General features: G+C 37.6%; 1 protein-coding gene across 1 annotated transcript; it reads left to right on the top strand.

Moving 5' to 3' along the window:
- The first annotated feature begins 9,921 nt into the window (after window positions 1-9,921).
- On the top strand, window positions 9,922-20,286 carry TAF9B (TATA-box binding protein associated factor 9b). Its single transcript, XM_025466255.3, has 8 exons — window positions 9,922-9,938; window positions 11,214-11,330; window positions 11,960-12,041; window positions 12,355-12,491; window positions 12,755-12,889; window positions 14,200-14,275; window positions 17,311-17,421; window positions 18,310-20,286. Exons 2-8 carry the CDS (start codon window positions 11,280-11,282, stop codon window positions 18,477-18,479), a joined length of 762 nt encoding a protein of 253 aa, XP_025322040.1. The 5' UTR covers window positions 9,922-9,938; window positions 11,214-11,279; the 3' UTR covers window positions 18,480-20,286.
- Window positions 20,287-22,487: the final 2,201 nt, after the last annotated feature.

Genomic DNA, 22,487 nt, shown 5'->3' with positions numbered 1-22,487 from the left:
TTTCTTAAAAAAAAATTTTATATATTTATTCATGAGAGAAACAGAAAGAGAGGCAGAGACACAGGCAGAGGGAGGAGAAGCAGGCTCCATGCAAGGAGCCTGATGCAGGACCCGATCCCAGGAATCTGGGATCATACCCTGAGCCAAAGACAAATGCCCAACTGCTGAGCCACCCAGGCATCCCCAAGAGTTGGTTCTTTAAAAAATTTTTGATAAACCTCTAGCCAGACTCATCAAAAAGAAAAGAGAAAAGACAAAATAAACAAAATCACAAAGGAGACTGGGAAGTATCACCACAGAAGAAAAACAATTAAAAGAGAATTATAAGAGAATTATAAGAGAATATCATATAAAGAAAAACTATATGCCAACAAATTGGACAATCTGGAAGAAATGGATAAATTCTTAGAAACATATAAACTACCAAAACTGAAACAAGAAGAAATACAAAACCTGAACAGACTGATCATCAGCAAGAAAACTGAGTCAATAATTAAAAATTTCCCAACATACAAGTCCAGGGCCAGATGGCTTCACTGGTGAATTCTACCAAATATTTAAAGAAGAATACCTGTTCTCCTCAAACTATTCCAAAAATAGAAATGAAAGGAAAACTACCAAATTCATTCTATGAGGGCAACATTACCCTGACACCAAAGCCAGATAAAGACTCCACTACAAAAGAGTACAACAGGAAAATATTTCTAATGAACACGGATCTAAAAATTCTCAACAAAATACTAGCCAATCAAATCCAACAATTAGTAAAAGAATCATTCATCACAATCAAATGGGATTTATTCCTGGGCTGCAAGTATAGTTTAATATTCATAAATCCATCAATGTGATATACCACATTAATGAAAGAAAACATAAGAACCATATGATCCTCTCAATAGATGCAGAAAGAGCATTTCACAAAGTACAACATCCATTCATGATAAAAACCCGCAACAAAGTAGGTTTAGAGAGAACAGGCATCAATATAAGAAAGGCCATATATGAAAGGTTCACAGTCAATATCATCCTGAATAAGGAAAAACTGAGAGCTTTTCCTCTACAGTCAGAAATAAGAGAGAGATGTCCACTCTCACCACTGCTATTCAACAGAGTACTAGAAGTCCTAGCCTCAGCAATAACGCAACAAAAAGAAATAAAAGGCATTCAAACTGGCAAAGAAGAAGTCAAATTCTCCCTCTTCACAGATGACATGAAAATGTACGGAGAAAACCCCAAAGACTCCACTCCAAGATTGCTAGAACTCATACAGCAATTCGGCAGTATGGCAGGATACAAAAATCAATGCGCAGAAATCAGTGGCATTTCTATACACTAACAGTGAGACTGAAGAAACAGAAATTAAGGAGTCATTCCCATTTACAATTTCACCCAAAAACATAAGATACCTAGGAATAAACCTAACCAAAGAGGTAAAGGATCTATACCCTAAAAACTACAGAACACTTCTGAAAGGCATTGAGGAAAACATAAAGAGATGGAAAAATATTCCATGCTCATGGACTGGAAGAATTAATATGTTGAAAATGTCAATGCTACCCAGGGCAATTTACACATTTAATGCAATCCCTATCAAAATACCATAGACTTTCTTCAGAGAGTGGGACAAATCATCATAACATCTGTGTCGAATCAGAAAAGACCCCGAATAGCCAGGGGAATATTGAAAAAGAAAACCATAGCTAGGGGCACAACAATGCCAGATTTCAGGTTGTACTACAAACCTGTGGTCATCAAGACAGTGTGGTACTGGCACAAAAACAGACACATAGATCAATGGAACAGAATAGAGAACCCAGAAGTGGACCCTGACCTTTATAGTCAACTAATATTCGATAAAGGAGGAAAAACTATCCACTGGAAGAAAGACAGCCTCTTCAATAAATGGTGCTGGGAAAATTGGACATCCACATGCAGAAGAATGAAACTAGACCACTCTCTTTCACCATACACAAAGATAAACTCAAAATGGATGAAAGATCTAAATGTCAGACAAGATTCCATCAAAATCCTAGAGGAGAACACAGGCCACACCCTTTTTGAACTTGGCCACAGTAACTTCTTGCAAGATACATCCACAAAGGCAAAAGAAACAAAAGCAAAAATGAACTATTGGGACTTCATCAAGATAAGAAGCTTTTGCACAGCAAAGGATACAGTCAACAAAACTAAAAGGCAACCTACAGAATGGGAGAAGATTTTGCAAATGACCTATCAGATAAAGGGCTAGTTTCCAAGATCTATAAAGAACTTACTAAACTCAACACCAAAGAAATAAACAATCCAATCATGAAATGGGCAAAAGACATGAAGAGAAATCTCACAGAGGAAGACATAGACATGACCAACACGCACATGAGAAAATGCTCTGCATCACTTGCCATCAGGGAAATACAAATCAAAACCACAATGAGATACCACCTCACACCAGTGAGAATGGGGAACATTAACAAGGCAGGAAACCACAAATGTTGGAGAGGATGCGGAGAAAAGGGAACCCTCTTACACTGTTGGTGGGAATGTGAACTGGTGCAGCCACTCTGGAAAACTGTGTGGAGGTTCCTCAAAGAGTTAAAAATAGACCTGCCCTACGACCCAGCAATTGCACTGCTGGGGATTTACCCCAAAGATACAGATGCAATGAAACGCCGGGACACCTGCACCCTGATGTTTCTAACAGCAATGTCCACAATAGCCAAACTGTGGAAGGAGGCTCGGTGTCCATCGAAAGATGAATGGATAAAGAAGATGTGGCTCTGTATACAATGGAATATTACTCAGCCATTAGAAATGACAAATACCCACCATTTGCTTCAACGTGGATGGAACTGGAGGGTATTATGCTGAGTGAAATAAGTCAATCGAAGAAGGACAAACATTATATGTTCTCATTCATTTGGGGAATATAAATAATAATGAAAGGGAATAGAAGGGAAGGGAGAAGAAATGGGTAGGAAATATCAGAAAGGGAAACAGAGCATAAAGACTCCTAACTCTGGGAAACAAACTAGGGGTGGTGGAAGGGGAGGAGGGCGGGGGGGGGGGGGGTGAATGGGTGACGGGCACTGAGGAGGGCACGTGACAGTATGAGCACTGGGTGTTATTCTGTATGTTGGCAAATTGAACACCAATAAAAAATAAATTTATTATTTAAAAAAATAAAAAATAAAATAAATAAAAGATAAAATAAAAAATAAAAAGATATTAAAAAAAAACAAAGCTGTGGTCATTAAGACAGTGTGGTACTGGCACAAAAACAGACACATAGCTCAATGGAACAGAATAGAGAATCCAGAAGTGGACCCTCAACTTTATGGTCAACTAATATTCGACAAAGCAGGAAAGACTATCCACTGGAAAAAAGACAGTCTCTTCAATCAACAGTGCTGGGGAAATTGGACATCCACATGCAGAAGAATGAAACTAGACCATTCTCTTACACCATACACAAAGATAAATGGATAAAGAAGATGTGGTCTATGTATACAATGGAGTATTACTCAGCCATTAGAAACGACAAATACCCACCATTTGCTTTGACGTGGATGGAACTGGAGGGTATTATGCTGAGTGAAGTAAGTCAATCGGAGAAGGACAACATTATATGGTCTCATTCATTTGGGGAATATAAAAAATAGTGAAAGGGAATAAAGGGAAAACGAGAGAAAATGAGTGAAAAAAAATATCAGGGAGGATGACAGAACATGAGAGACACCTAACGCTGGGAAATGAACAAGGAGTAGTGGAAGGGGAGGTGGGCAGGGTGGCTGGGTGATGGGCACTGAGGGAGGCACTTGATAGGATGAGCCCTGGGTGATATGCTATATGTTGGCAAATTGAACTCTAATAAAAAAAAGATTGAAGCAGAAATAAATTGTACAGAAACTAAGAAAAAAATAGAACAGATCAATGAAGATTACTGAAGTAAATAAAATCAGAAATGAGACAGGAGAAATAAACAATACCACAGAAACACTAATCATAAGAGATTACTGTGAAAAGTATATGGGGCAGCCCCGGTGGCGCAACGGTTTAGTGCCGCCTGCAGCCCAGGGCATGATCCTGGAGACCCTCTCTGCATGGTGCCTGTTTCTCCCTCTGCCTGTGTCTCTGCCTCCCTCTCTCTCTCTATGTGTGTCTCAATGAATAAATAAATAAAGTCTTTAAAAAAAAGAAAAAGTATATGGCAACAAATTGGACAACTTGGAAGAAATGGATAAGCTCCTGTAAACATAAACTACCAAACTGAAACAAGAAATAGAAAATTTGAAAAGATCAGTAACCAGCAAAGAAATTGAATCAGTAATCACAAGACCCCAACAAACAAAAGTCCAGAGCCAGATGGCTTCACAGGCAAATTCTACCACACATTTAAAGAGTTAATACCTATTCTTCTCAAACTATTCCAAAAAAATGAAAAAGGAATGAAAACTGCCAAAATTATTCTATGAGTCCAGCATTGCCCTGACACCATAACCAGATAAAGACATCACTAAAAAATGTACAGGCCAATATTCCTGATGAACATGGATGCATAAATTTTCAACAAAATACTAGCAAGACAAATTCAACAGTATATTCCCTCTGATCAAGTGACTTATTCATGGATTGCAGTGAGGTTCGATATTTGCAAATCAATCAATGTGATACATCACATCACTAAAAGAAAGGATAAGGACCATATGATCATTTCAATAGGTGGAGAAAAAGCATTTAACAAGGTACAACATTGATTCGTGATAAAAAAAAAAAAGCTTCAACAAAGTAAGTTTAAAAAAAAATAAAATAAATAAAAAAAAAACAAAGTAGGTTTAGAGGGAACTTACTTCAACATAATAAAAGCCATATATGAAAAACCCACAGCTAACATCATCCTAATTGGGAAAAAACACAGCCTTTCCCTAAGGTCAGGAGTCAGACAAAGACAACTCTTTAAGGTCAGGAGCCAGACCAGACAACTCTCACCACTTTTATTTAACATAGTACTGGAAGTCCTAATTGCAATCAACAACAGTAAGAAATAAAAAGCAACAAAATCAGTAAGAAAAAAGGTAAACTTTCACTATTTGCAGATGACATACTATATACAGAATACCTGGAAGACTCTATGAAAAACCTGCTAGAAGTGATATACAAATTCAGTAAATCTTCAGGATACAAAATCAATATACAGAAATCTGTTGCATTTCTATATACCAATAGTGAAGCTGCAAAAAGAGAAATTAAGATAATCCCATGTACAATTGTACCCAAAATAATAAGGTACCTAGGAATAAACCTAACCAAAAGAGGTGAAAGATCTATATTCTGAACACTGTAAAACACTGATAAAAGAAATTGATGAAAACACAAAGAAACAGGAAGACATTCCATGTTCATGGATTGGAAGAACCAATATTGTTAAAATGTCCATACTACCAAAAGCAATCTACAGATCTAATGCAATCCCTATCAAAATAGCAAAAGAATTTTTCACAGAACTAGAGAAAATAATCCTGATATTTGTATGGATCTACAAAAGACTCCAAATAGCCAAAGAAATCATGAGAAGGGTGGGTGGGGAACAAAGCTGGATGTATCAAGCTCCCAGATTTCAACCTATACTACAAAGCTATAGTACTCAAAATAGTATGATACTGGCAGAAAAACACATGTATCAATGAAAAAGAATAGGGAACCCAGAAATAAAGTCACAATTATATGGTCAATATTCAATGACAAAGGAGGCAAGAATGCACAATGGGGAAAAGACAATCTCTTTCCAATAAATGGTATTGAAAAAACCAGACAACATGCAAAAGAATAAAAGTAGACCTCTTTCTTACACCATACACAAATATAAACCAACTAGATTAAAGACCTGAAACCAAAAACTCCTAAAAGAAAATATAGGCAGTAAACTCTTGGACATCAGTCTTGGCAATATTCTTCTGGAACTGGCTCCTCAAGCAAAGTAAATAAAAGCAAAAATAAACAATTGGTACTAGATCAAACTAAAAAGCTTTGGCATGGCAAAAGAAGACACCAACAAAACAAAGGCAATCTGCTAAATAGGAAAAGATATTTGCCAATGATATATCTGATAATGGGTTAATATGTAGAATTCATACATCTCGGGGCACCTGGGTGGCACAGTTGGTTAAGCATCTAACTCTTGGTTTCAGCTCAGGTGGTGATCTCACGGTCATGAGATTGAGTCCTGCATCAGGTTCCACACTCAGCAGGGAGTCTGCTTGAGATTCATATTCTCTCTCTTTCTCTCTTAAATAAATAAATCATTAAAAGGTAAGAATTCATACAATTCAATGTCAAAAGACAATCATATTAAAAAATATATACCATGGTGAAAACAGTTTCCAAAAACTTAAAAGATATAAATACCATATGAGCCAGAAATTCCACTTCTGGGTATTTATCCAAAGAAAACAAAAACACTAATTTGATATATGCCACTATGTGTATTGCAGCATTATTTATAGTACCCATGATATGAAAGCAATCAAATGTCCATCAATAGATAAATGGATAAAGAAGATGTAATATATATATAGGGGCAGCCGGGTGGCTCAGCGGTTTAGCGCCGCCTTCGGCCCAGGGCGTGATCCTGGAGACCCGGGGTCGAGTCCCACATCGGGCTCCCTGCATGGAGCCCGCTTCTCCCTCTCCCTGTGTCTCTGCCTCTCTCTCTCTCTCTCTCTCTCTCTCTGTGCCTCTCATGAATAAATAAATACAATCTTAAAAAAAAAATCTTATACACACACACACACACACACACACACAATAGACTATTATTCAGCCATAAACAAGAGTGAAGTCTTGCCATTTGTGAAAACATGGATGGACCTAGAGAGCACTATGCTAAATAAAATAAGACAAAGACAAATACCATATGATTTTACTTATATGTGGAATATTAAACAAAACAAACAAAATAGACTCATAAATACAGAGAACAAACTGGTGGTTTCCAGATGGAAGGGGTTGAGGGGGATGAGCAAAATAGATGTAGATTAAGAGGTACAAAATTCCAGCATAAAATAAATAACTGGGATATAAAGTACACCATAGGGAATATAGCCAACAATATTATAATAACTATGTATGATAACTAGATTTGTCATGTTGATCATTTCATAATGTATATATCTAATCACTATGCTGTATACCTGAAACTAATATAATATCATATGTCAACTATACCTTAGTTTTAAAAATACTATTAAAAAAATAGAAGAATTTTTTAGGTGCAGGGAGGAGCAGAGGGAAAGAAAATCTTAAGCAGACTCCACATCCAGTGCAGAGCCTGATGCAGGGTTTGATCTCATAGCCCTGAGATCACGGCCAAAGCTGAAATCAAGAGTTGGACACTCAACTGACTGAGCCACCCAGATGCCCTAAAACAAAAGAATATTGATATCTTGTCCAAATACATATTTTGTTCATCCATGTTCATATTCAAGCAGAGAATGTAAATATAAATTTTGACATATTCCATTCAGTCTATAAACTTTGAAACACAGAAAATGAAAAGATCTTATCTGCTTAGGGTACATACATCTTACATACAATACTGCTTTAAAAAAAAAGGAATGTGATTTCTTACCTGGGCATTTGAGGCTTTCATAATGAAGTTTTCTTCACTTTTAAGTTTTCTCAAAATGTGTACAAGGGCCTAATGAGATTTTTTTCCTAAACTGTAATGTAAGGAATAATCTCCATAAAACATGTGCCTTACATGATGGCTATTACTGTTACTGGCTGTAGAAAAGGTGTCAAAATGTTGGCCTGCAGGCGCCTGTGTGGCTCAGTGGTTGAGCATTTGCCTTTGGTTCAGGCTGTGGTCCCAGGGTCCTGGAATCAAGTCCCACATCAGGCTCCCCATGGGGAGCCTGCTTCTCCCTCTGCCTGTGTCTCTGCCTCTCTCTCTCTCTCTCTCTCTCTCTCTCTGTCTCTCATGAATAAATGGATAAAATCTTTTTAAAAAATGTTGGCCTGCTGTAAACTTGCTTTCAAAATGTAGGACAAGGAAAATGGCCTTTAATTTATAAATACATTAAGGATGAGAATGGTGAAAGGATTACAGTAAAACAAAGATGTATATGTTGTCTCTCTAAAACTGCTTGATATTTGAAGAGGCCATATGGACACTAGAAAAGAACTGACTGTACCCAAGTTGTCTAATGTTATGTGCAGACTATAACAAAAACTCATACAGAAAAAAAGACTCAGTTTTTGGAAACAAGTCTACCTCAGAACAACAAAAAACTCACCAGAAAGGCACCTAAGTTAAACAAGACTCTCTAATTTCTTTGCCAAAATTTAAACTTATTTGGAATTTAACTTCAATTTCACAAGTTGAAATTCCCTCTGCACTTTAAAATCTTTTTCCCTGAAGGAAAAAAAATTAATTTATGTTGACATCTAAATGCTTTGGAATGTTAAAAAATTATGAATGTTTTAGTCATGGACAGTTTAGTGAATGAATGTATAGCTGCAAAGGACCTAACTGGCTGGTCTACCAAGACAAGCCTCTAGTACTAAGTGAATAGACATTTCTAGAGAACTGAAAACTAACTCCTAAACATCTAAAAACCTGCAATTCCTAATAAGTAATACTTAGGAATATTATTCAAACACCTTTTTTTTGAAAGGACACTTATGTTGATGAAACCATACTGGACTGACACCAAGAATCAGTCTAATGTGGGCTTGATAAGACCAGAGATGCATATCAAGTGAATGTTATGTTAAACTACATTCAGTTTTACCACTACATAAAAGAAAAGAAGGATGTCCTAATGGCTGCAGGCAGTTCAGAAAAACATTACTGGAAAAAAAAGACGAGTAAAAGTATCCTACTGTACCACAGGGCCAAAAGAAACATTTGATTGTTATTTTTTACTAAATATAGGTGATAAATGATATGTCTAATTTGTCATATTGTATTTATATTCTCCTTTTATTATTATTATTTTTTATTTATGATAGTCACAGAGAGAGAGAGAGAGAGAGGCAGAGACACAGGTAGAGGGAGAAGCAGGCTCCATGCTCCGGGAGCCCGACATGGGATTCGATCCCGGGTCTCCAGGATCGCGCCCTGGGCCAAAGGCAGGCGCTAAACTGCTGCGCCACCCAGGGATCCCTATATTCTCCTTTTAAAAAGTCTTATATTTATGTATGTTAAGAATATATACTACAGCCTATAAAATTTAAATATTTAAGAATTAAGATAAATTGCTGTAACAGGGACAGAAATATGAAAAATACTGTCATATTTTCTCACACAAAGTATTTACTTAGTCCTACTATTAATGCTAATTGCCACTGTTAACTAGTCCTATTGTTTTGTTTAAATAATAGCGTGTAAGTACAGAAAAGTAAATAATATGGAAAAACATTATTTTGAATATCTATTTTCATATTTTTATATTAAAGTAAGAACACTTTGTGCAATTATTTATTATATATCATAGGTCTTTTCATCTAATCTAGCTGTGTCCTGTGTTGGCACTCTAGAGGTTGGTCACCCCAACAGTATAGTACCATTTGGACAGGGAATAAAATAATAAATAATAAAATATTTGTAAATTACATAGATAAGAAACTGGTAAACTGTGGTGCCTTCTGTGAAAGATAAATTAGTGTATGGAACATGCCAGAGAGAGTTTCTTTTTTTTATTTTTAAATGTATTTTTAGAACTGTGCAACCTTGTGCCTGTACTACCTAGTCCAAAGGGAGAAAATCATTATTAGCCTTAAACAGTAATTGCACACAGTGAACTGGGAAAGGTGCCGGTGGAAGCAGAGGGATCAGGGTTCCCGCTGGAAACAATGTGTTAAGAACACGTGGCTCTTGGGGGACCAGCCCCAAATTCAAGATGGCTGCCTGGTGGATGACTGATTCAGATGAGCCTGATGAGGTAAACTGGTGCTCAAAACTGAAGGGTCTTCTAACCCCCCAAAATCAGTATGAATTTGTTTTGTGAAGGAAGCCATTAGAGGGTTTTAAAGAAAGGAATATAATTACGTGATTTATGACTCAGAGATCACTTTGGTTGTGAGAAGAACGTGGGGTAGCTCAATCTTGAGGGCCTATTTCTGTATTCTTGGTGAGTACCGCTGTTGGTTTGGACTGTTAGCATGGTAGCACTGAATGAGGATGTGGAGACACAGACATGGTGTGACCTTGGGAGTTAGCCCTGGTAAGACTTTCTATATAGATTGAGTGTGGATTGTGGAGAGAGGGATGCATAAGATGGCTAGCTGCTGTTTCTGACTCGGGTAGCACAGTGTGTCTTTTTGGGATGGAGAACACTAAGGCATTGGTGGATTGTAGAAGAATAAGGAAGAGTTCTCTTTGGGGCACTTTAAGCCAAAGATGGTTAACTAATGCATGGTTTTTTTGGAAGTCACTCAGGTTATTGTGTGGAGACTGGGGAAGGGAGGGCATCTGTGAGGCAAAGTGACAGCCCTGAGTGGGCCTCAGCGGGGACAGAAAGAAAACTACTTGGGGCCAAGGGACAAGGCTAGAGGGGCTCTGGCAGGGATTCTTGCAGGCCTGCAAAGTCTTTAGCTTTTCATCAGTGTGAAATGGGTGAGAATGACAGGGCTTTGAGCTTGATGAGAGTTGACCAAAGGCCTGCTGTGTAGAGGGCAGACTATAGGATAGAGTTGCCAGATTTAGCAAATAAAAATACAGAATGCCAAGTTAAATTTAAATGTGAGATCAACCACAAATAATTTTCCAGATAAGTATAGCCCATGTAGTATTTGGGATATACTTTAGCTAAAAATGTATTCGTTGTTGATCTGAGAAATTTAACTAGGTGTTATTTTACTCAAGGAACCCTATCACAGGGGCAGGTGGAGGGAGCCTCTGCAGGCATTACAGGGAAATGAAAGGGGGCAGAGTAGCAGCAGGGAGGATGTGAGGAGGGGCCACAGAAAAGACAAAGGTGACCCATTTGGTACATTTTACCGGAGAACAACTCTAGGAAGACAAGCTTCTTGGCCCTTCCAAGTGTTGGCCAAGGGCTCCCCAGGGAAGGCTTAACTGTCTCTTCCAAACCTCCTGAGACCGCGGCTTCACAGCTACAGCTAGCCCGGCTCCCCTCAGCCTCCACACAGTTGAGTAGCAGCTGAAAAGCAGCAGGCCTCGGGGCGGGCGCTGTAACCCCGCCTTCCGCACCCCGCAGGGGTGGAGCGTGAGCGAGGAGCCTGCGAGCTGCCCTCTCTCCCCGGATGACGGGTGGCAGGATAACATGGAGTCGGGCAAGATGGCGCCTCCCAAGAACGCTCCGAGAGATGCCTTGGTAAGTGCGAAGGATGAGAGGCGGGGCATGAAGCTCCGCGCTGCTAACATCTTGGGAGGCAGGCCCTGGCGGAGGGCCTCAGGGTGGACGCGTGTGCCCGCTTCAACCCAGTCGGGGCGGCCGGAAGGAGTGGGATTCCGGGGTGCCGTGGACCCCGGGGCGCTTCTCCAGTAGCCCCGCTAGGGGGAGGCTTGCGGCCCGCCAGAGTGCGCGCAGTCCAGCCACCCGGCTTTGTCTCCTGGGCCTTGGGCTCCAGACGCTTTGTCGTCTCACCAGGTCTGTGAGCCCTGACTCTCACGTCCAGTATTCTGATGCTAGCTTCCCCCATCGCCACATCCGAAAATGACAACCAGCTGTAGCCTCCCCTACCTTTTCCGGTGGGAAAGCCAACCCAGGCCTTTTTCTTCTCCTTGCCCCCGCCCCCACCCCCGCTAAAAAAAAGTTTTCAGCAGAGATTAGGACGGGGTTTGGTGTGATCCTGACACTCACTTGAGAGGAAAAGTATATGAGTACAAGTCTGGAGCCCAGAGAACGGGGACCTTTTATCTTAAACATAAATACTACCTTCGGTCTAGTCTTAATTTCTAGTACCTAGATTATGCATCTGGCGTTTTTATTTGAATCCACAGGTGATGGCACAAATCCTGAAGGATATGGGAATTACGGAGTATGAACCAAGGGTTATAAATCAAATGTTGGAATTTGCTTTCCGTAAGTTAAAACACCAAAAATTTGCCTAACTTGTGAATTTGAAAACATTCTTTTATCGTAAGAATATTTTCAACTAAATCGTTTTAACAATCAATATCACAGAATTCAGCCTAAAGCAGTAAAAAGGAGCTCAACCTATGGAAACAGTAGTATTTGTACTGTGATATCGTTTAAAATTAGTCATATTGCTAGGACAATTAGATACTAGAACCAAAATTAATAAATGTTCTAGAAGTTAGAAGAACCTTACATTAAGAAAAGTGACCATAAATATTAAGCTGTTTTCATGTTTAATAATGTTTTGTTCTTAAAGGATATGTGACTACAATTCTGGATGATGCAAAAATTTATTCAAGTCATGCTAAGAAACCTAATGTTGATGCAGATGATGTAAGGCTGGCAATCCAGTGTCGTGCTGATCAATCTTTTACTTCTCCTCCCCCAAGAGATGTGAGCAAATTTATTTGAAGTTCATTTTACTTAAAATTTCCTAAATTGTAGTTCTTTTTTTAATAGTAAATTTTTTATTGGTGTTCAATTTGCCAACATACAGAATAACACCCAGTGCTTATCCCGTCAAGTGCCCCCCTCAGTGCCCATCACCCATTCACCCCCACCCCCCGCCCTCCTCCCCTTCCACCACCCCTAGTTCATTTCCCAGAGTTAGGAGTCTTTATGTTCTGTCTCCCTTTCTGATATTTCCTTTTTTTTAGTTTTTACTAGATATTGCAAGGCAGAAAAATCAAACCCCTTTACCACTGATTAAGCCATATGCAGGACCCAGACTGCCACCTGACAGATACTGCTTAACAGCTCCAAACTATAGACTGAAGTCCTTAATTAAAAAGGTAAGAATTTTTAGTCAACAGTTTTTTTTTTAAGGTGAGATGTGTTAGGGGAATTTGTAAAAAAGCAGAGTCCTGTAGATAGATTATAGATTAAAGACTAGGGATCCCTGGGTGGCGCAGCGGTTTGGCGCCTGCCTTTGGCCCAGGGCGCGATCCTGGAGACCCGGGATCGAATCCCATGTCGGGCTCCTGGAGCATGGAGCCTGCTTCTCCCTCTACCTGTGTCTCTGCCTCTCTCTCTCTCTCTGTGACTATCATAAATAAATAAAAAAATTTTAAAAAAAAACTAAAATAATTTGCTAAGATTTTTTAAATTTATAGCCTTGAAAATACCATGTCTGCAATTAGCTACTATGTTAAAATATAAGATCCAAGATTTTTAGAGCTAAAAGGAACTTTAGTGTTCATCTAATTCAGCAATTAGTGTTCATATCAAGGACTTGATCCTCAATTCATCTATGGAGTTAGTAGCAAAGCTCAGACTGATTCCCAGGTCTCATAACTGCCAGTATTTCCACTATATCAGTTCTTTGTGGCACCTGGTAACAGAGTAAATTATGTACCATCAGGAATTGGACTTGCTTTCTGAAATACAACCTAAGGTTCTCCCACCATTGAAAAAGTTCTCCCCATATATTCAGCTAGCTGCCTTTGTTGTCTGAAATTCTCCTACAAAAGAGTATCTTTCTTTTTAGGTTAAGATATTGACTAGTTAAGATTAAAAGTTGTTGTAAGGATGTTAACTGTTATCCCCAAATAAGACTCTACCCTAAACAAACTACATAGAATTTTATATGTGTGTGTTCATATCCATGTTCATATAGATATGTATTATGTTTATATATGTTTGTGAAGACCCTAGTTTAAAAGTTGAATTTAAAACACTGATGGGAGGGATCCCTGGGTGGCTCAGCGGTTTAGCGCCTGCCTTTGGCCCAGGGCGCAATCCTGGAGTCCCGGGATCGAGTCCCACGTCGGGCTGCCAGCATGGAGGCTGCTTCTCCCTCCTCCTGTGTCTCTGCCTCTCTCTCTCTCTGTCTATAATAAATAATAAATAAATAAACCTTTAAAAAATAAAAATAAAAAAAATAAAACACTGATGGGTTGGGCAGCCCGGGTAGCTCAGCAGTTTAGCGCCGCCTTCGGCCCAGGGCGTGATCCTGGGGACCTGGGATCGAGTCCCACGTCGGGCTCCCTGCATGGGGCCTGCTTCTCCCTCTGCCTGTGTCTCTGCCTCTCTTTCTCTGTGTCTCTCATGAATAAATAAATAAAATCTTTAATAAAAAAAACTCATTTTTTTAATCCCTTAGGGACCTAACCAAGGAAGACTAGTTCCACGGTTAAGTGTTGGTGCTATTAGTAGTAGACCTTCCACTCCTACTGTAGGTGAGTGAGAGAATGAAATGACTTTTCTATCTGGTAAAGAAGTGCCTCGGCACTTGATTTTGAACAATAATCCAAGTCAAAACCTGAGTCAGAAATTCCCAAATATGTGTTGTCATTGATACATTTACTCATCTTCTAATAAAACTATAAACATATATTTGATCAGATTTCAAAATGAGAAAGCCACAAGGAATATCTTGCCCAAATGAGTATAAAATTAGACATTACCCAACGTTGTCATTGGTATAGACTGAGTACCAAAAACAGTTTAAGCTGTGTTCTGCCTCTGTACAAATCAGGCTGCCAGACACTCAGTGCAGTAGCCTACTTGTCAGAAATTGAAGAAATTTGAGTAAACTGGCAAGAGAATGCAACCAAAAGAAAGAACTTTAAAATGTGCAAAAAGCTTAAGTATATCAAATTTTAAAATCAGTATTTTTAATACTAATCTTTTCTAAAGTAGTATTGACCATCCTATATTGCTCCTTCAAGCTGTCTCCTGTGTTCCTTGTGACAGGTCTCCCATCATTCTTAGAGCATTTCTTGCTTTCTGGCACATGTTCTAAGCTTCTTTACCCCAGTCCTGCAACCAGCCACTTTCTCCAAAGAGCCCTGGTTTCTTTTAGTAGAGAATGGTACTTAGAAACCATTGCTTCCTTTTAATGTCATTGTTTAGGTAATAAAACACAAATGGATTTGGATTTCCTGATTTCTTTGTCCTACATTCCTGCTGGATTTCTTTCAAAATTGAAGTATTTTCAGAAATTATCCTTCTCTTTGACCAGTATTGATTTCTTGGAATGCTCTTATAGTTTATAAATTTGAATCCTACAGATGTAATATAGCTCTAACATAGGTAGCATTTGATTTTTGCAATGTGTAGACAATCTCTTCATATTCTCATTTTAACATTTTAAAACCAATCTGGTATATTATACACTTCTAATTTACCTTCATGTGAACTTTGTGGACAGAAATTTACATATATAATTTGTGCAACTTTTTGGTCATATATTATTTGTGGATTCATACTACTTCATTGAATACCAGGTTTAAAAACAAAACTCTAAGCTGTGGTAATCCGTTACACATGTTGGCAAGTTAACCAATTTTATTTTTTTTAAGATTTTATTTATTTATTCATGAGAGACACAGAGAGAGAGGCAGAGACACAGGCTGAGGGAGAAGCAGGCTCCATGCAGGGAGCCCAATGCAGGATTTGATCCTGGGACTCCAGGATCACAATCTGAGCCGAAGGCGGCGCTAAACTGCTGAGCCACCCAGGCTATCCAAGTTAACCAATGTTAGTTATCTGTTGTGATTTTTATCCCACTTAGACATTATACATGTTTTAGAGATTTTTAAATCTAGAATGAGGGAGCCACTAAAACCTAGATGTAAGTTTTAAACTTTAAAAAAATTAATTTTATAAAGCATTCAAGATTTAAGCATCTACTGTGTTCAATTTTAAAGCCCAAATTCCATACTTAAATGTTAACAAATCCTTATGGTAATGGCCAAGAAAACCTCTACCTATTGTGAATTTCCTTGACAAAATAAATACATAACACTGTTTCATTAAAGCTTCACCAAATTCTTTGAACCAATCCTTCATCAGAAAACTTGACTAGGAATGAAGATATGTCAGAGTAAGGCCTCACATTCTGAGTTGGGGAGAGAAAGCACTAGAACCAGATTCCTGGGTACCTTTGAGCTTTCTTCCCCCATTTCCCCATTTAAACTTTCTTCCTCTTTGTCCCTGGGGAGGATAGTTGTAGTTTCTTCAGCAACTCTTCCCTGGGCCGACTGCTGGTTCCAGGGGAAAGGATGATGTATGGAAAGCCTGAATTCCCAAAGGAAAAACTAGGAACAGACATGTTTCTATAAATATATTTTTTAGAGAGCTATATTGTCTTTGAGTCTTGCAAAATTCATTCATTAAGAAAAAATTTGTTGAGTGCCTGTAAGGAGTAAGGCACAAAAACCATATGCTCATAAGGATAAAAAAGTGTCAGCCAAGGCTTATAATCTTGAGAACAAGATAAGATACTAATAAAGGCTCCTATAACAAAGGAATTTCAGAAGCAGGCAATGACTTCTGAGCAAATCAAGGAAATCTTATAAAATAGGGTGGTATTTGAGTTGTACCTGGAATAATGGGTAGAATTAAGATGAGGGGAGTTTGGACTAAATTATCTCCAACATCCCTTTCTGCTTAAAAAAGTACCTGGATGTAGAAAAGGAATAGGACTGGGATGCCCTGGTGGCTCAGCAGTTGAAGGTCTTCCTTTGGCTCAGGGTGTGATTGTGGGGTCCCAGGATGGAGTCCCACATCAGGCTCCCCGCAAGGAGCCTGCTTCTCCCTCCCTCTGCCTATGTCTCTGTCTTTCTCTGTGTCTCTCGCAAATAAATAAAATCTTCATAAAAAAAAAAAGGAATGACTTTCGTGCTCACCTGGGGACCCTAAGAGGTATATTTGATGGGCTTTTTGTTACTTGCATGTTGATTTAGCTTCACAAGCCTAGTAGACATCTTCTAATTCTCAGTAAGTAACAAATTAAAAATGCCACCTAAGGTAATGAATAGCAAAGTTGGGTCTTTATTCTGCTAGTTTTAGACATCCAATTTCACAACTTCATGTAGCTACAATTCAGTGTCAGATGCTGTTTGAAGAGCTTTAGGTAGATTATTTTAATTTTCACAAGAATTTTATGTAATAGGTACTGTTATCCCATTTAACAGATGAGAAAACTTAAGTACTAAGATTAAATAACTTGCCCAAAGACATTCAGCTAGTAGATGATAAAACCCGGATTCAAACTCAAGTAGGTAGGCTCCAAAGCCTACATTCTTTACCACTATACTATCCTCTGAATTTTTAGCATCTATAAACTATTGAGCTTGTACTTTGCTTATTTTGATGAATTTTCTCACCTTTATTAGTTCCCTGTGCTTTGAAGGTAGTTTCTGATATGCCAAAGAGTACAGAATAATGAAGTTATGTAACTAACATGGTATGTTAATTACAACTACAGCAACCCCACAAACAGCATCTGTCCCAAACAAAGTTGCACCTCCAGTGTCAGTGACAAGCCAAAGATTTACGGTGCAGATTCCGCCTTCTCAGTCTACACCTGTCAAATCAGGTAACATGATGGGCGGCAGGTGGGGGTAGGGGTGTTGATAGTGTTTTTCTTTTTTAAAGTTTTTCTGAATTTTAAAATTTGTGAATAATTTTTGATTATAGAACAGTTTATATTCCTATAGCAAGAGTTGTTTTAATATCATACCAGGAAGGTGGCAGTAATGCTACAAATCAGGGTTCTTCAGAAGGGCCTATATGAGCCTACTAAAATTGTATGAAATTTTACATATATGTAATGTTTTGATAGGAGAGAGTATTCAGAGCAATCATCAGATTCTCAAAGAACAATGAATTAAAATAAGCTAGGGTCCACAAATCTAAGGCATTTTCAGGGAAAAGCACTAGGGTCAAAGCTCAAGAAAATAATATAACTTAGTGTATATCAAAAATTATACCTTTACTTCACGGAAGGATACATATAAAGTTGGAATAATATATAAGTAAAATTCTGCTATAGCATGATTTATTACTGCATATATTTAAATTTTACATCTTCTGAAACCTAGCTGTACATAGTAAACTACTTATATAAAATATTGGCATATAAGGGAAATGTGATTCCTAATCTTGAACATGGGCCTTTAGTATGTTCCATGAGGAGTCCAGTGCACTGCTTCCCATGGCTAAGTACTAACTAAAATTTTAGGTAGTTAAGTTTTAAAAAAAAAAGAACTTTAATGTTGTCCTAGATACTAGTTTAAGTACTTTAAAGTATTAAAAAATTATATCCAACTCTTAATGCAACATAAATACCCATTTCTTCTATGATGTAATTGCAATTCATGTTATTAAAGTTCTAATTAGAATTATATTTTGCCTTGTTGAATACTATTTACCATGTTTCTGATTTGGGGTAATTCAGTTTGAGGGTGTTTTCTCCTGTTTACAGTTCCTGCAACAACTGCAGTTCAAAATGTTCTGATTAATCCTTCAATAATTGGGCCCAAAAATATTCTCATTACCACCAACATGGTTTCATCACAGAACATGGCCAATGAATCAAACCCATTGAAGAGAAAACACGAAGATGATGATGATGATGATAATGACACTATGTAAAGAATACAATCAAGATGCATTTCAAATGTTGGTTTGGAGCCCATTATACTAAACTAGAATATTCTATCTTCTCAAGTTTTATCTTAGAAAACTTAAAAGTAGCTGCAGTATTTTTCATATTAGCTTAAACTGTTAGATTTCTCTTTTTTAAACTGTTAGATATCATAAGTAAGCATACCAATGCTTTTTCATTAGGCTTCAAGTAAAGAAGTATTTGTTTCTTAATATTTTGATTAATGTTGAATTCTATAACAATTTTATATTTGGAAGTTTTCTGCCATGTATTATCATGGACAGTAGCACTCAAGTGTCAGCTTCTACAGCCTTATCAGTGGACATTAGTACAGCATAATTTCTAATTTACATTTAAATACTTTTGTAAGGTAAAATAGTCACAATTTTTGTTTTCACCAACTTTTTTGACCAAACCTCTAAATTTAGGAAATATTTTTTGGAAAGGATAGATTTAAAGGGATTCTAAATTCATTTTGAGTGTATTTGTTTCTTGGTATTCCCTAACTTCCCACCTCCTCAACCCAGTTTCTAGATCCCATTCATTTCTGTATCACCTCTTCCCCATAGGCCTAAGTTTCTACCAATACTCTTAGAAGGCCAAAACTTGAACTGAAAAAGTCTAATTCCTAATAGTACAGTTCAGTGTCATTTTCCTATTTTTAAAACCTGCTTTACATGCCTAAAGGTTTGCTTTGCTGTTTTTCTCTCCATATTAGAGCAGTTGAGTTTTATCCATTGCCTTTTACGCTGCTTGAGCTTTCCTCTGCTTTTAACAGGTAGTTTTGGGTCAGTTAGTTTGTCTTATATTGCAAGTGGATAACACCACATATTTCATATTTCTAATGTTAACAGAGATGCCATAGCTTAAAATCTGCCTTGAAAAGTATATTTACACTGGACCTAGGCAGAAACCACTAAAGAGCAAGTGTTTTTTTCCTACCATACATATATATGCTATGTTCACTACTGCTTGAACCCTTCTATTGGTATAATTCATTTTTCTAGCTTGTTGCTGAGGATATCATACATGAGATGGCATCAGACCTGAAAATCCTCTAGAAGGCCAACAACAAAATCAAATCAGTGTAATGTGACCTGCATTTAGGTGTACTATGCATAGGTTTCCTGGTAATGTTGCTAAACACCTTTCATTATTTTCCACTTATACACATGTAAACATCTTAGGGGAAAACATTGCAAAGCTTTCAAAAATATAAATAGGCTTGTTGTTTTTAAGTAAGTTTGACATATTCAATATAGGAATACTTTTGCAGAGTTTTCTAAAATAAATTTTCATATATCATAATTTAGAACTTACAGCCAAGGATCCTCAAACTTAAAGCACAAAGTTTCATGTTAGGATGGTGCTTGATACATTGAAGAGAAATAGTCCAGTGACAGAGAAGACCTGTCTTATCACAGTTTGAGTGTTTTTAGATACTAGGAAAAAGGTGGTATCAAACTTATAAAAACAGGTCCAATCATGATAGGAGAAAGATGTTCATTATATAGCATAGGATTATCATTACTTGAATGTTCTCAGGGAAGCAGCATGTCAAAAAGCCTAGGTTCTAGTCCTGGCTCCATCATTTACCAACTATGTGACCTTACTTCACCTCTGAACCTAGTTCTCAGTAATAGAAAAATAACACCAACCCTGCCTACCTCACAGGGATGTTGTGAGGGTTTAATTGGTATATGAGAAAATTCTTTCAAAATTGTAAAATGGTTTATAACACCAAGAAAGTGTTAATGTATTTGTTCTAAGATTATTAATAAAAAATTGAACTTACCATTTATCTTTTATTTCTGATTTAAGGGATTCAAAGATGAACAAGATCCAGTAATTCTGAGGTCCAACAGGCAATTAAGATTTAATGGGTGACTTAATCTTAAATCAGGGAATTGCTTGCTTTTATTTGTAATCAGCATGTAACTCATAGTGAAGCAAAATAAAAATGATGAGGCTTAAGTCTGTTAAAAACATAACATGCTGTCATTGGTAGGAATTTGTACATATAATTGAAGCTATAGTCTGAATGTTCATCCATTTGCTAGGTCAGCCAGTCTTCAAATGAAGACAGCTTTATCTTGCATAACTCCCTCATTAGGTCTACCTAATATAGCTTCTAGAAGGACTTAAGGCAGTTCTTGTCCTCCAGCTTCCAGGTAGATTTTTTTTAAAAGACATACTGATGATAAATGTGGTGAGGACATTGTTGTCCTTTTACAAGTTCTTCCTTTTAAAAATAGGAAACAAGTGTTTTTGATCTGAGTATGAATATAGGAATACAGCCAGTAGTGGGTAAAATAGAAAACATAATGCACACTGGTCCTAAGGAGTCCTGAGTGAAAGGAAGTACTCGAGAGTTAGGAAAGACAACACTAATCAGAACAGCAGGTACAAAGCAGTGTGTAATATATTAACTACCATGTTTTAATTCATATGTATACATATACATGGAAATATGCTTTTATATGCATTAAGCAGCTCTAGACCAAAGGAAACCATTCTGAACAGTGGCTATTTCTAAAGAGGAAAACTGGTAGCTAAGGGACTAAGGTAAGAAGGTATCTTTTCATTTTATACCCCTTTTTGACTTTTGTATCATGTGCTAGAGGGGGGTTTGGGACATAAAAAGGAAAACAAGGGAAGCAGGAAACAGTGAGCTTAAGAGCTTGAATTAGTTTCTGACACAAAGATTGTCATTTCTCTGTACAGGCATACACATCTATGCTACACTTATGCCTAAATCCTCACAATATTTTATCAAAAATTCCTAATTCTTTATCAAATCAGGAAGCATATCCTTATACTATTCTAGTTTATGTGCTCATAAGTTAATCTTCCTCAACGAGGTTGTAAATTCCTTCAGGACATAAATGCTATCTTAGATTTCCTCCATTATGTCCTAAGCATATTGCAGGTACTCAAATATTTGGCTATTTATGTTTCTCCATCCATTCTCTGGATTAATGACCCAAATAAATGGGGAATAATCCTGAAAGCAGGGTCTAGTAGAAAGCACTTAAAAGGTACAATCAGGGATTGATGGATGGATGGATGAATTGGCAGTTGTGGAATCTAAGTGCTAAGTTTATTGGTATAAAATTCTTTTAATCCCTCTGTACATATGAAATAATAAAATACTGAGGGAAAGGTGATCAGTAGGGGAGAAAAGTCATCAGTATGCTAGAGTTCTAGCCAGGCTGTGACATTAATTTGCTGGATCTATGGGTAGCACTTCTGGGCCTCCTCTACAAAAATAGATCGAATTCCTGCTTCTCATACTAGGGTATACTGTACCCTGTATGCAGAAACATGGTACATTTTAAAATTAACTACAACTGTGGGGACAATATTAAGATGCAAATGAAGTTTTAAAAATTTCAAGTCTTCAAAATGGTTTTGTGTAAAGCAACCACCAAAATTTTCTTCTGCTATTCTTTCCAGAGTTAAACAAATAATCCTAGGCTAGAAGTATCATTTCAAGGAGTGGGACACCATGAAAAAGCAGCCTTCAGAATCAGACAAACCTGGATCTGAATCCCTGCTGTTGCCTACCATCTCTGTGATCCTCCCAAGAGTTTATTTCTCTTCATAAAGGTGAAATACACATCTACTATGTAAAATACTCAGCAGAGGAATTCTGATTAAACATGGCCTTTTGAAATCCCATGTTTACCTTTGCTCACTCCCAAACCTCTATTAAAATAGCAGAAAGAGAAAGGAAGGGAAAGTTACAAGGACAAACGAATCAGAATGACATTAGAATCACTTCTCAAAGACAATTATCATATGGTGTCACTCATATGTGGAATATAAATAATAGTGAAAGGGACCAAAAGGGAAAGGAGGGAAACTGAGTAGGGAATAATATAGAGAGGAAGACTCCTAACTCTGGGAAACAAAGGGTTGCAGAGGGGAGGTGGGTGAGGGGTTGGGGTAACTGGGTGACGGGCATTAAGGAGGGTGCATGATGAGATGAGCAC

The sequence above is a fragment of the Canis lupus genome, chromosome X (assembly GCF_003254725.2).
Source record: "Canis lupus dingo isolate Sandy chromosome X, ASM325472v2, whole genome shotgun sequence".
NCBI classification, from domain to species: Eukaryota; Metazoa; Chordata; class Mammalia; order Carnivora; family Canidae; genus Canis; species Canis lupus.
The sequence above is the reverse complement of the archived record's forward strand: the minus strand, read 5'-3'. Positions and strand labels throughout refer to the sequence as shown.

Bases quoted from the DNA above. Each gene is read 5' to 3' on its own strand.
- TAF9B (XM_025466255.3), top strand. From the start codon at position 11,280: ATGGAGTCGGGCAAGATGGCGCCTCCCAAGAACGCTCCGAGAGATGCC. The intron at 12,492-12,754 runs GTGAGCAAATTT...CCTTTTTTTTAG, and splicing joins CTTCTCCTCCCCCAAGAGAT to TTTTTACTAGATATTGCAAG. The intron at 12,890-14,199 runs GTAAGAATTTTT...TTAATCCCTTAG, and splicing joins TGAAGTCCTTAATTAAAAAG to GGACCTAACCAAGGAAGACT.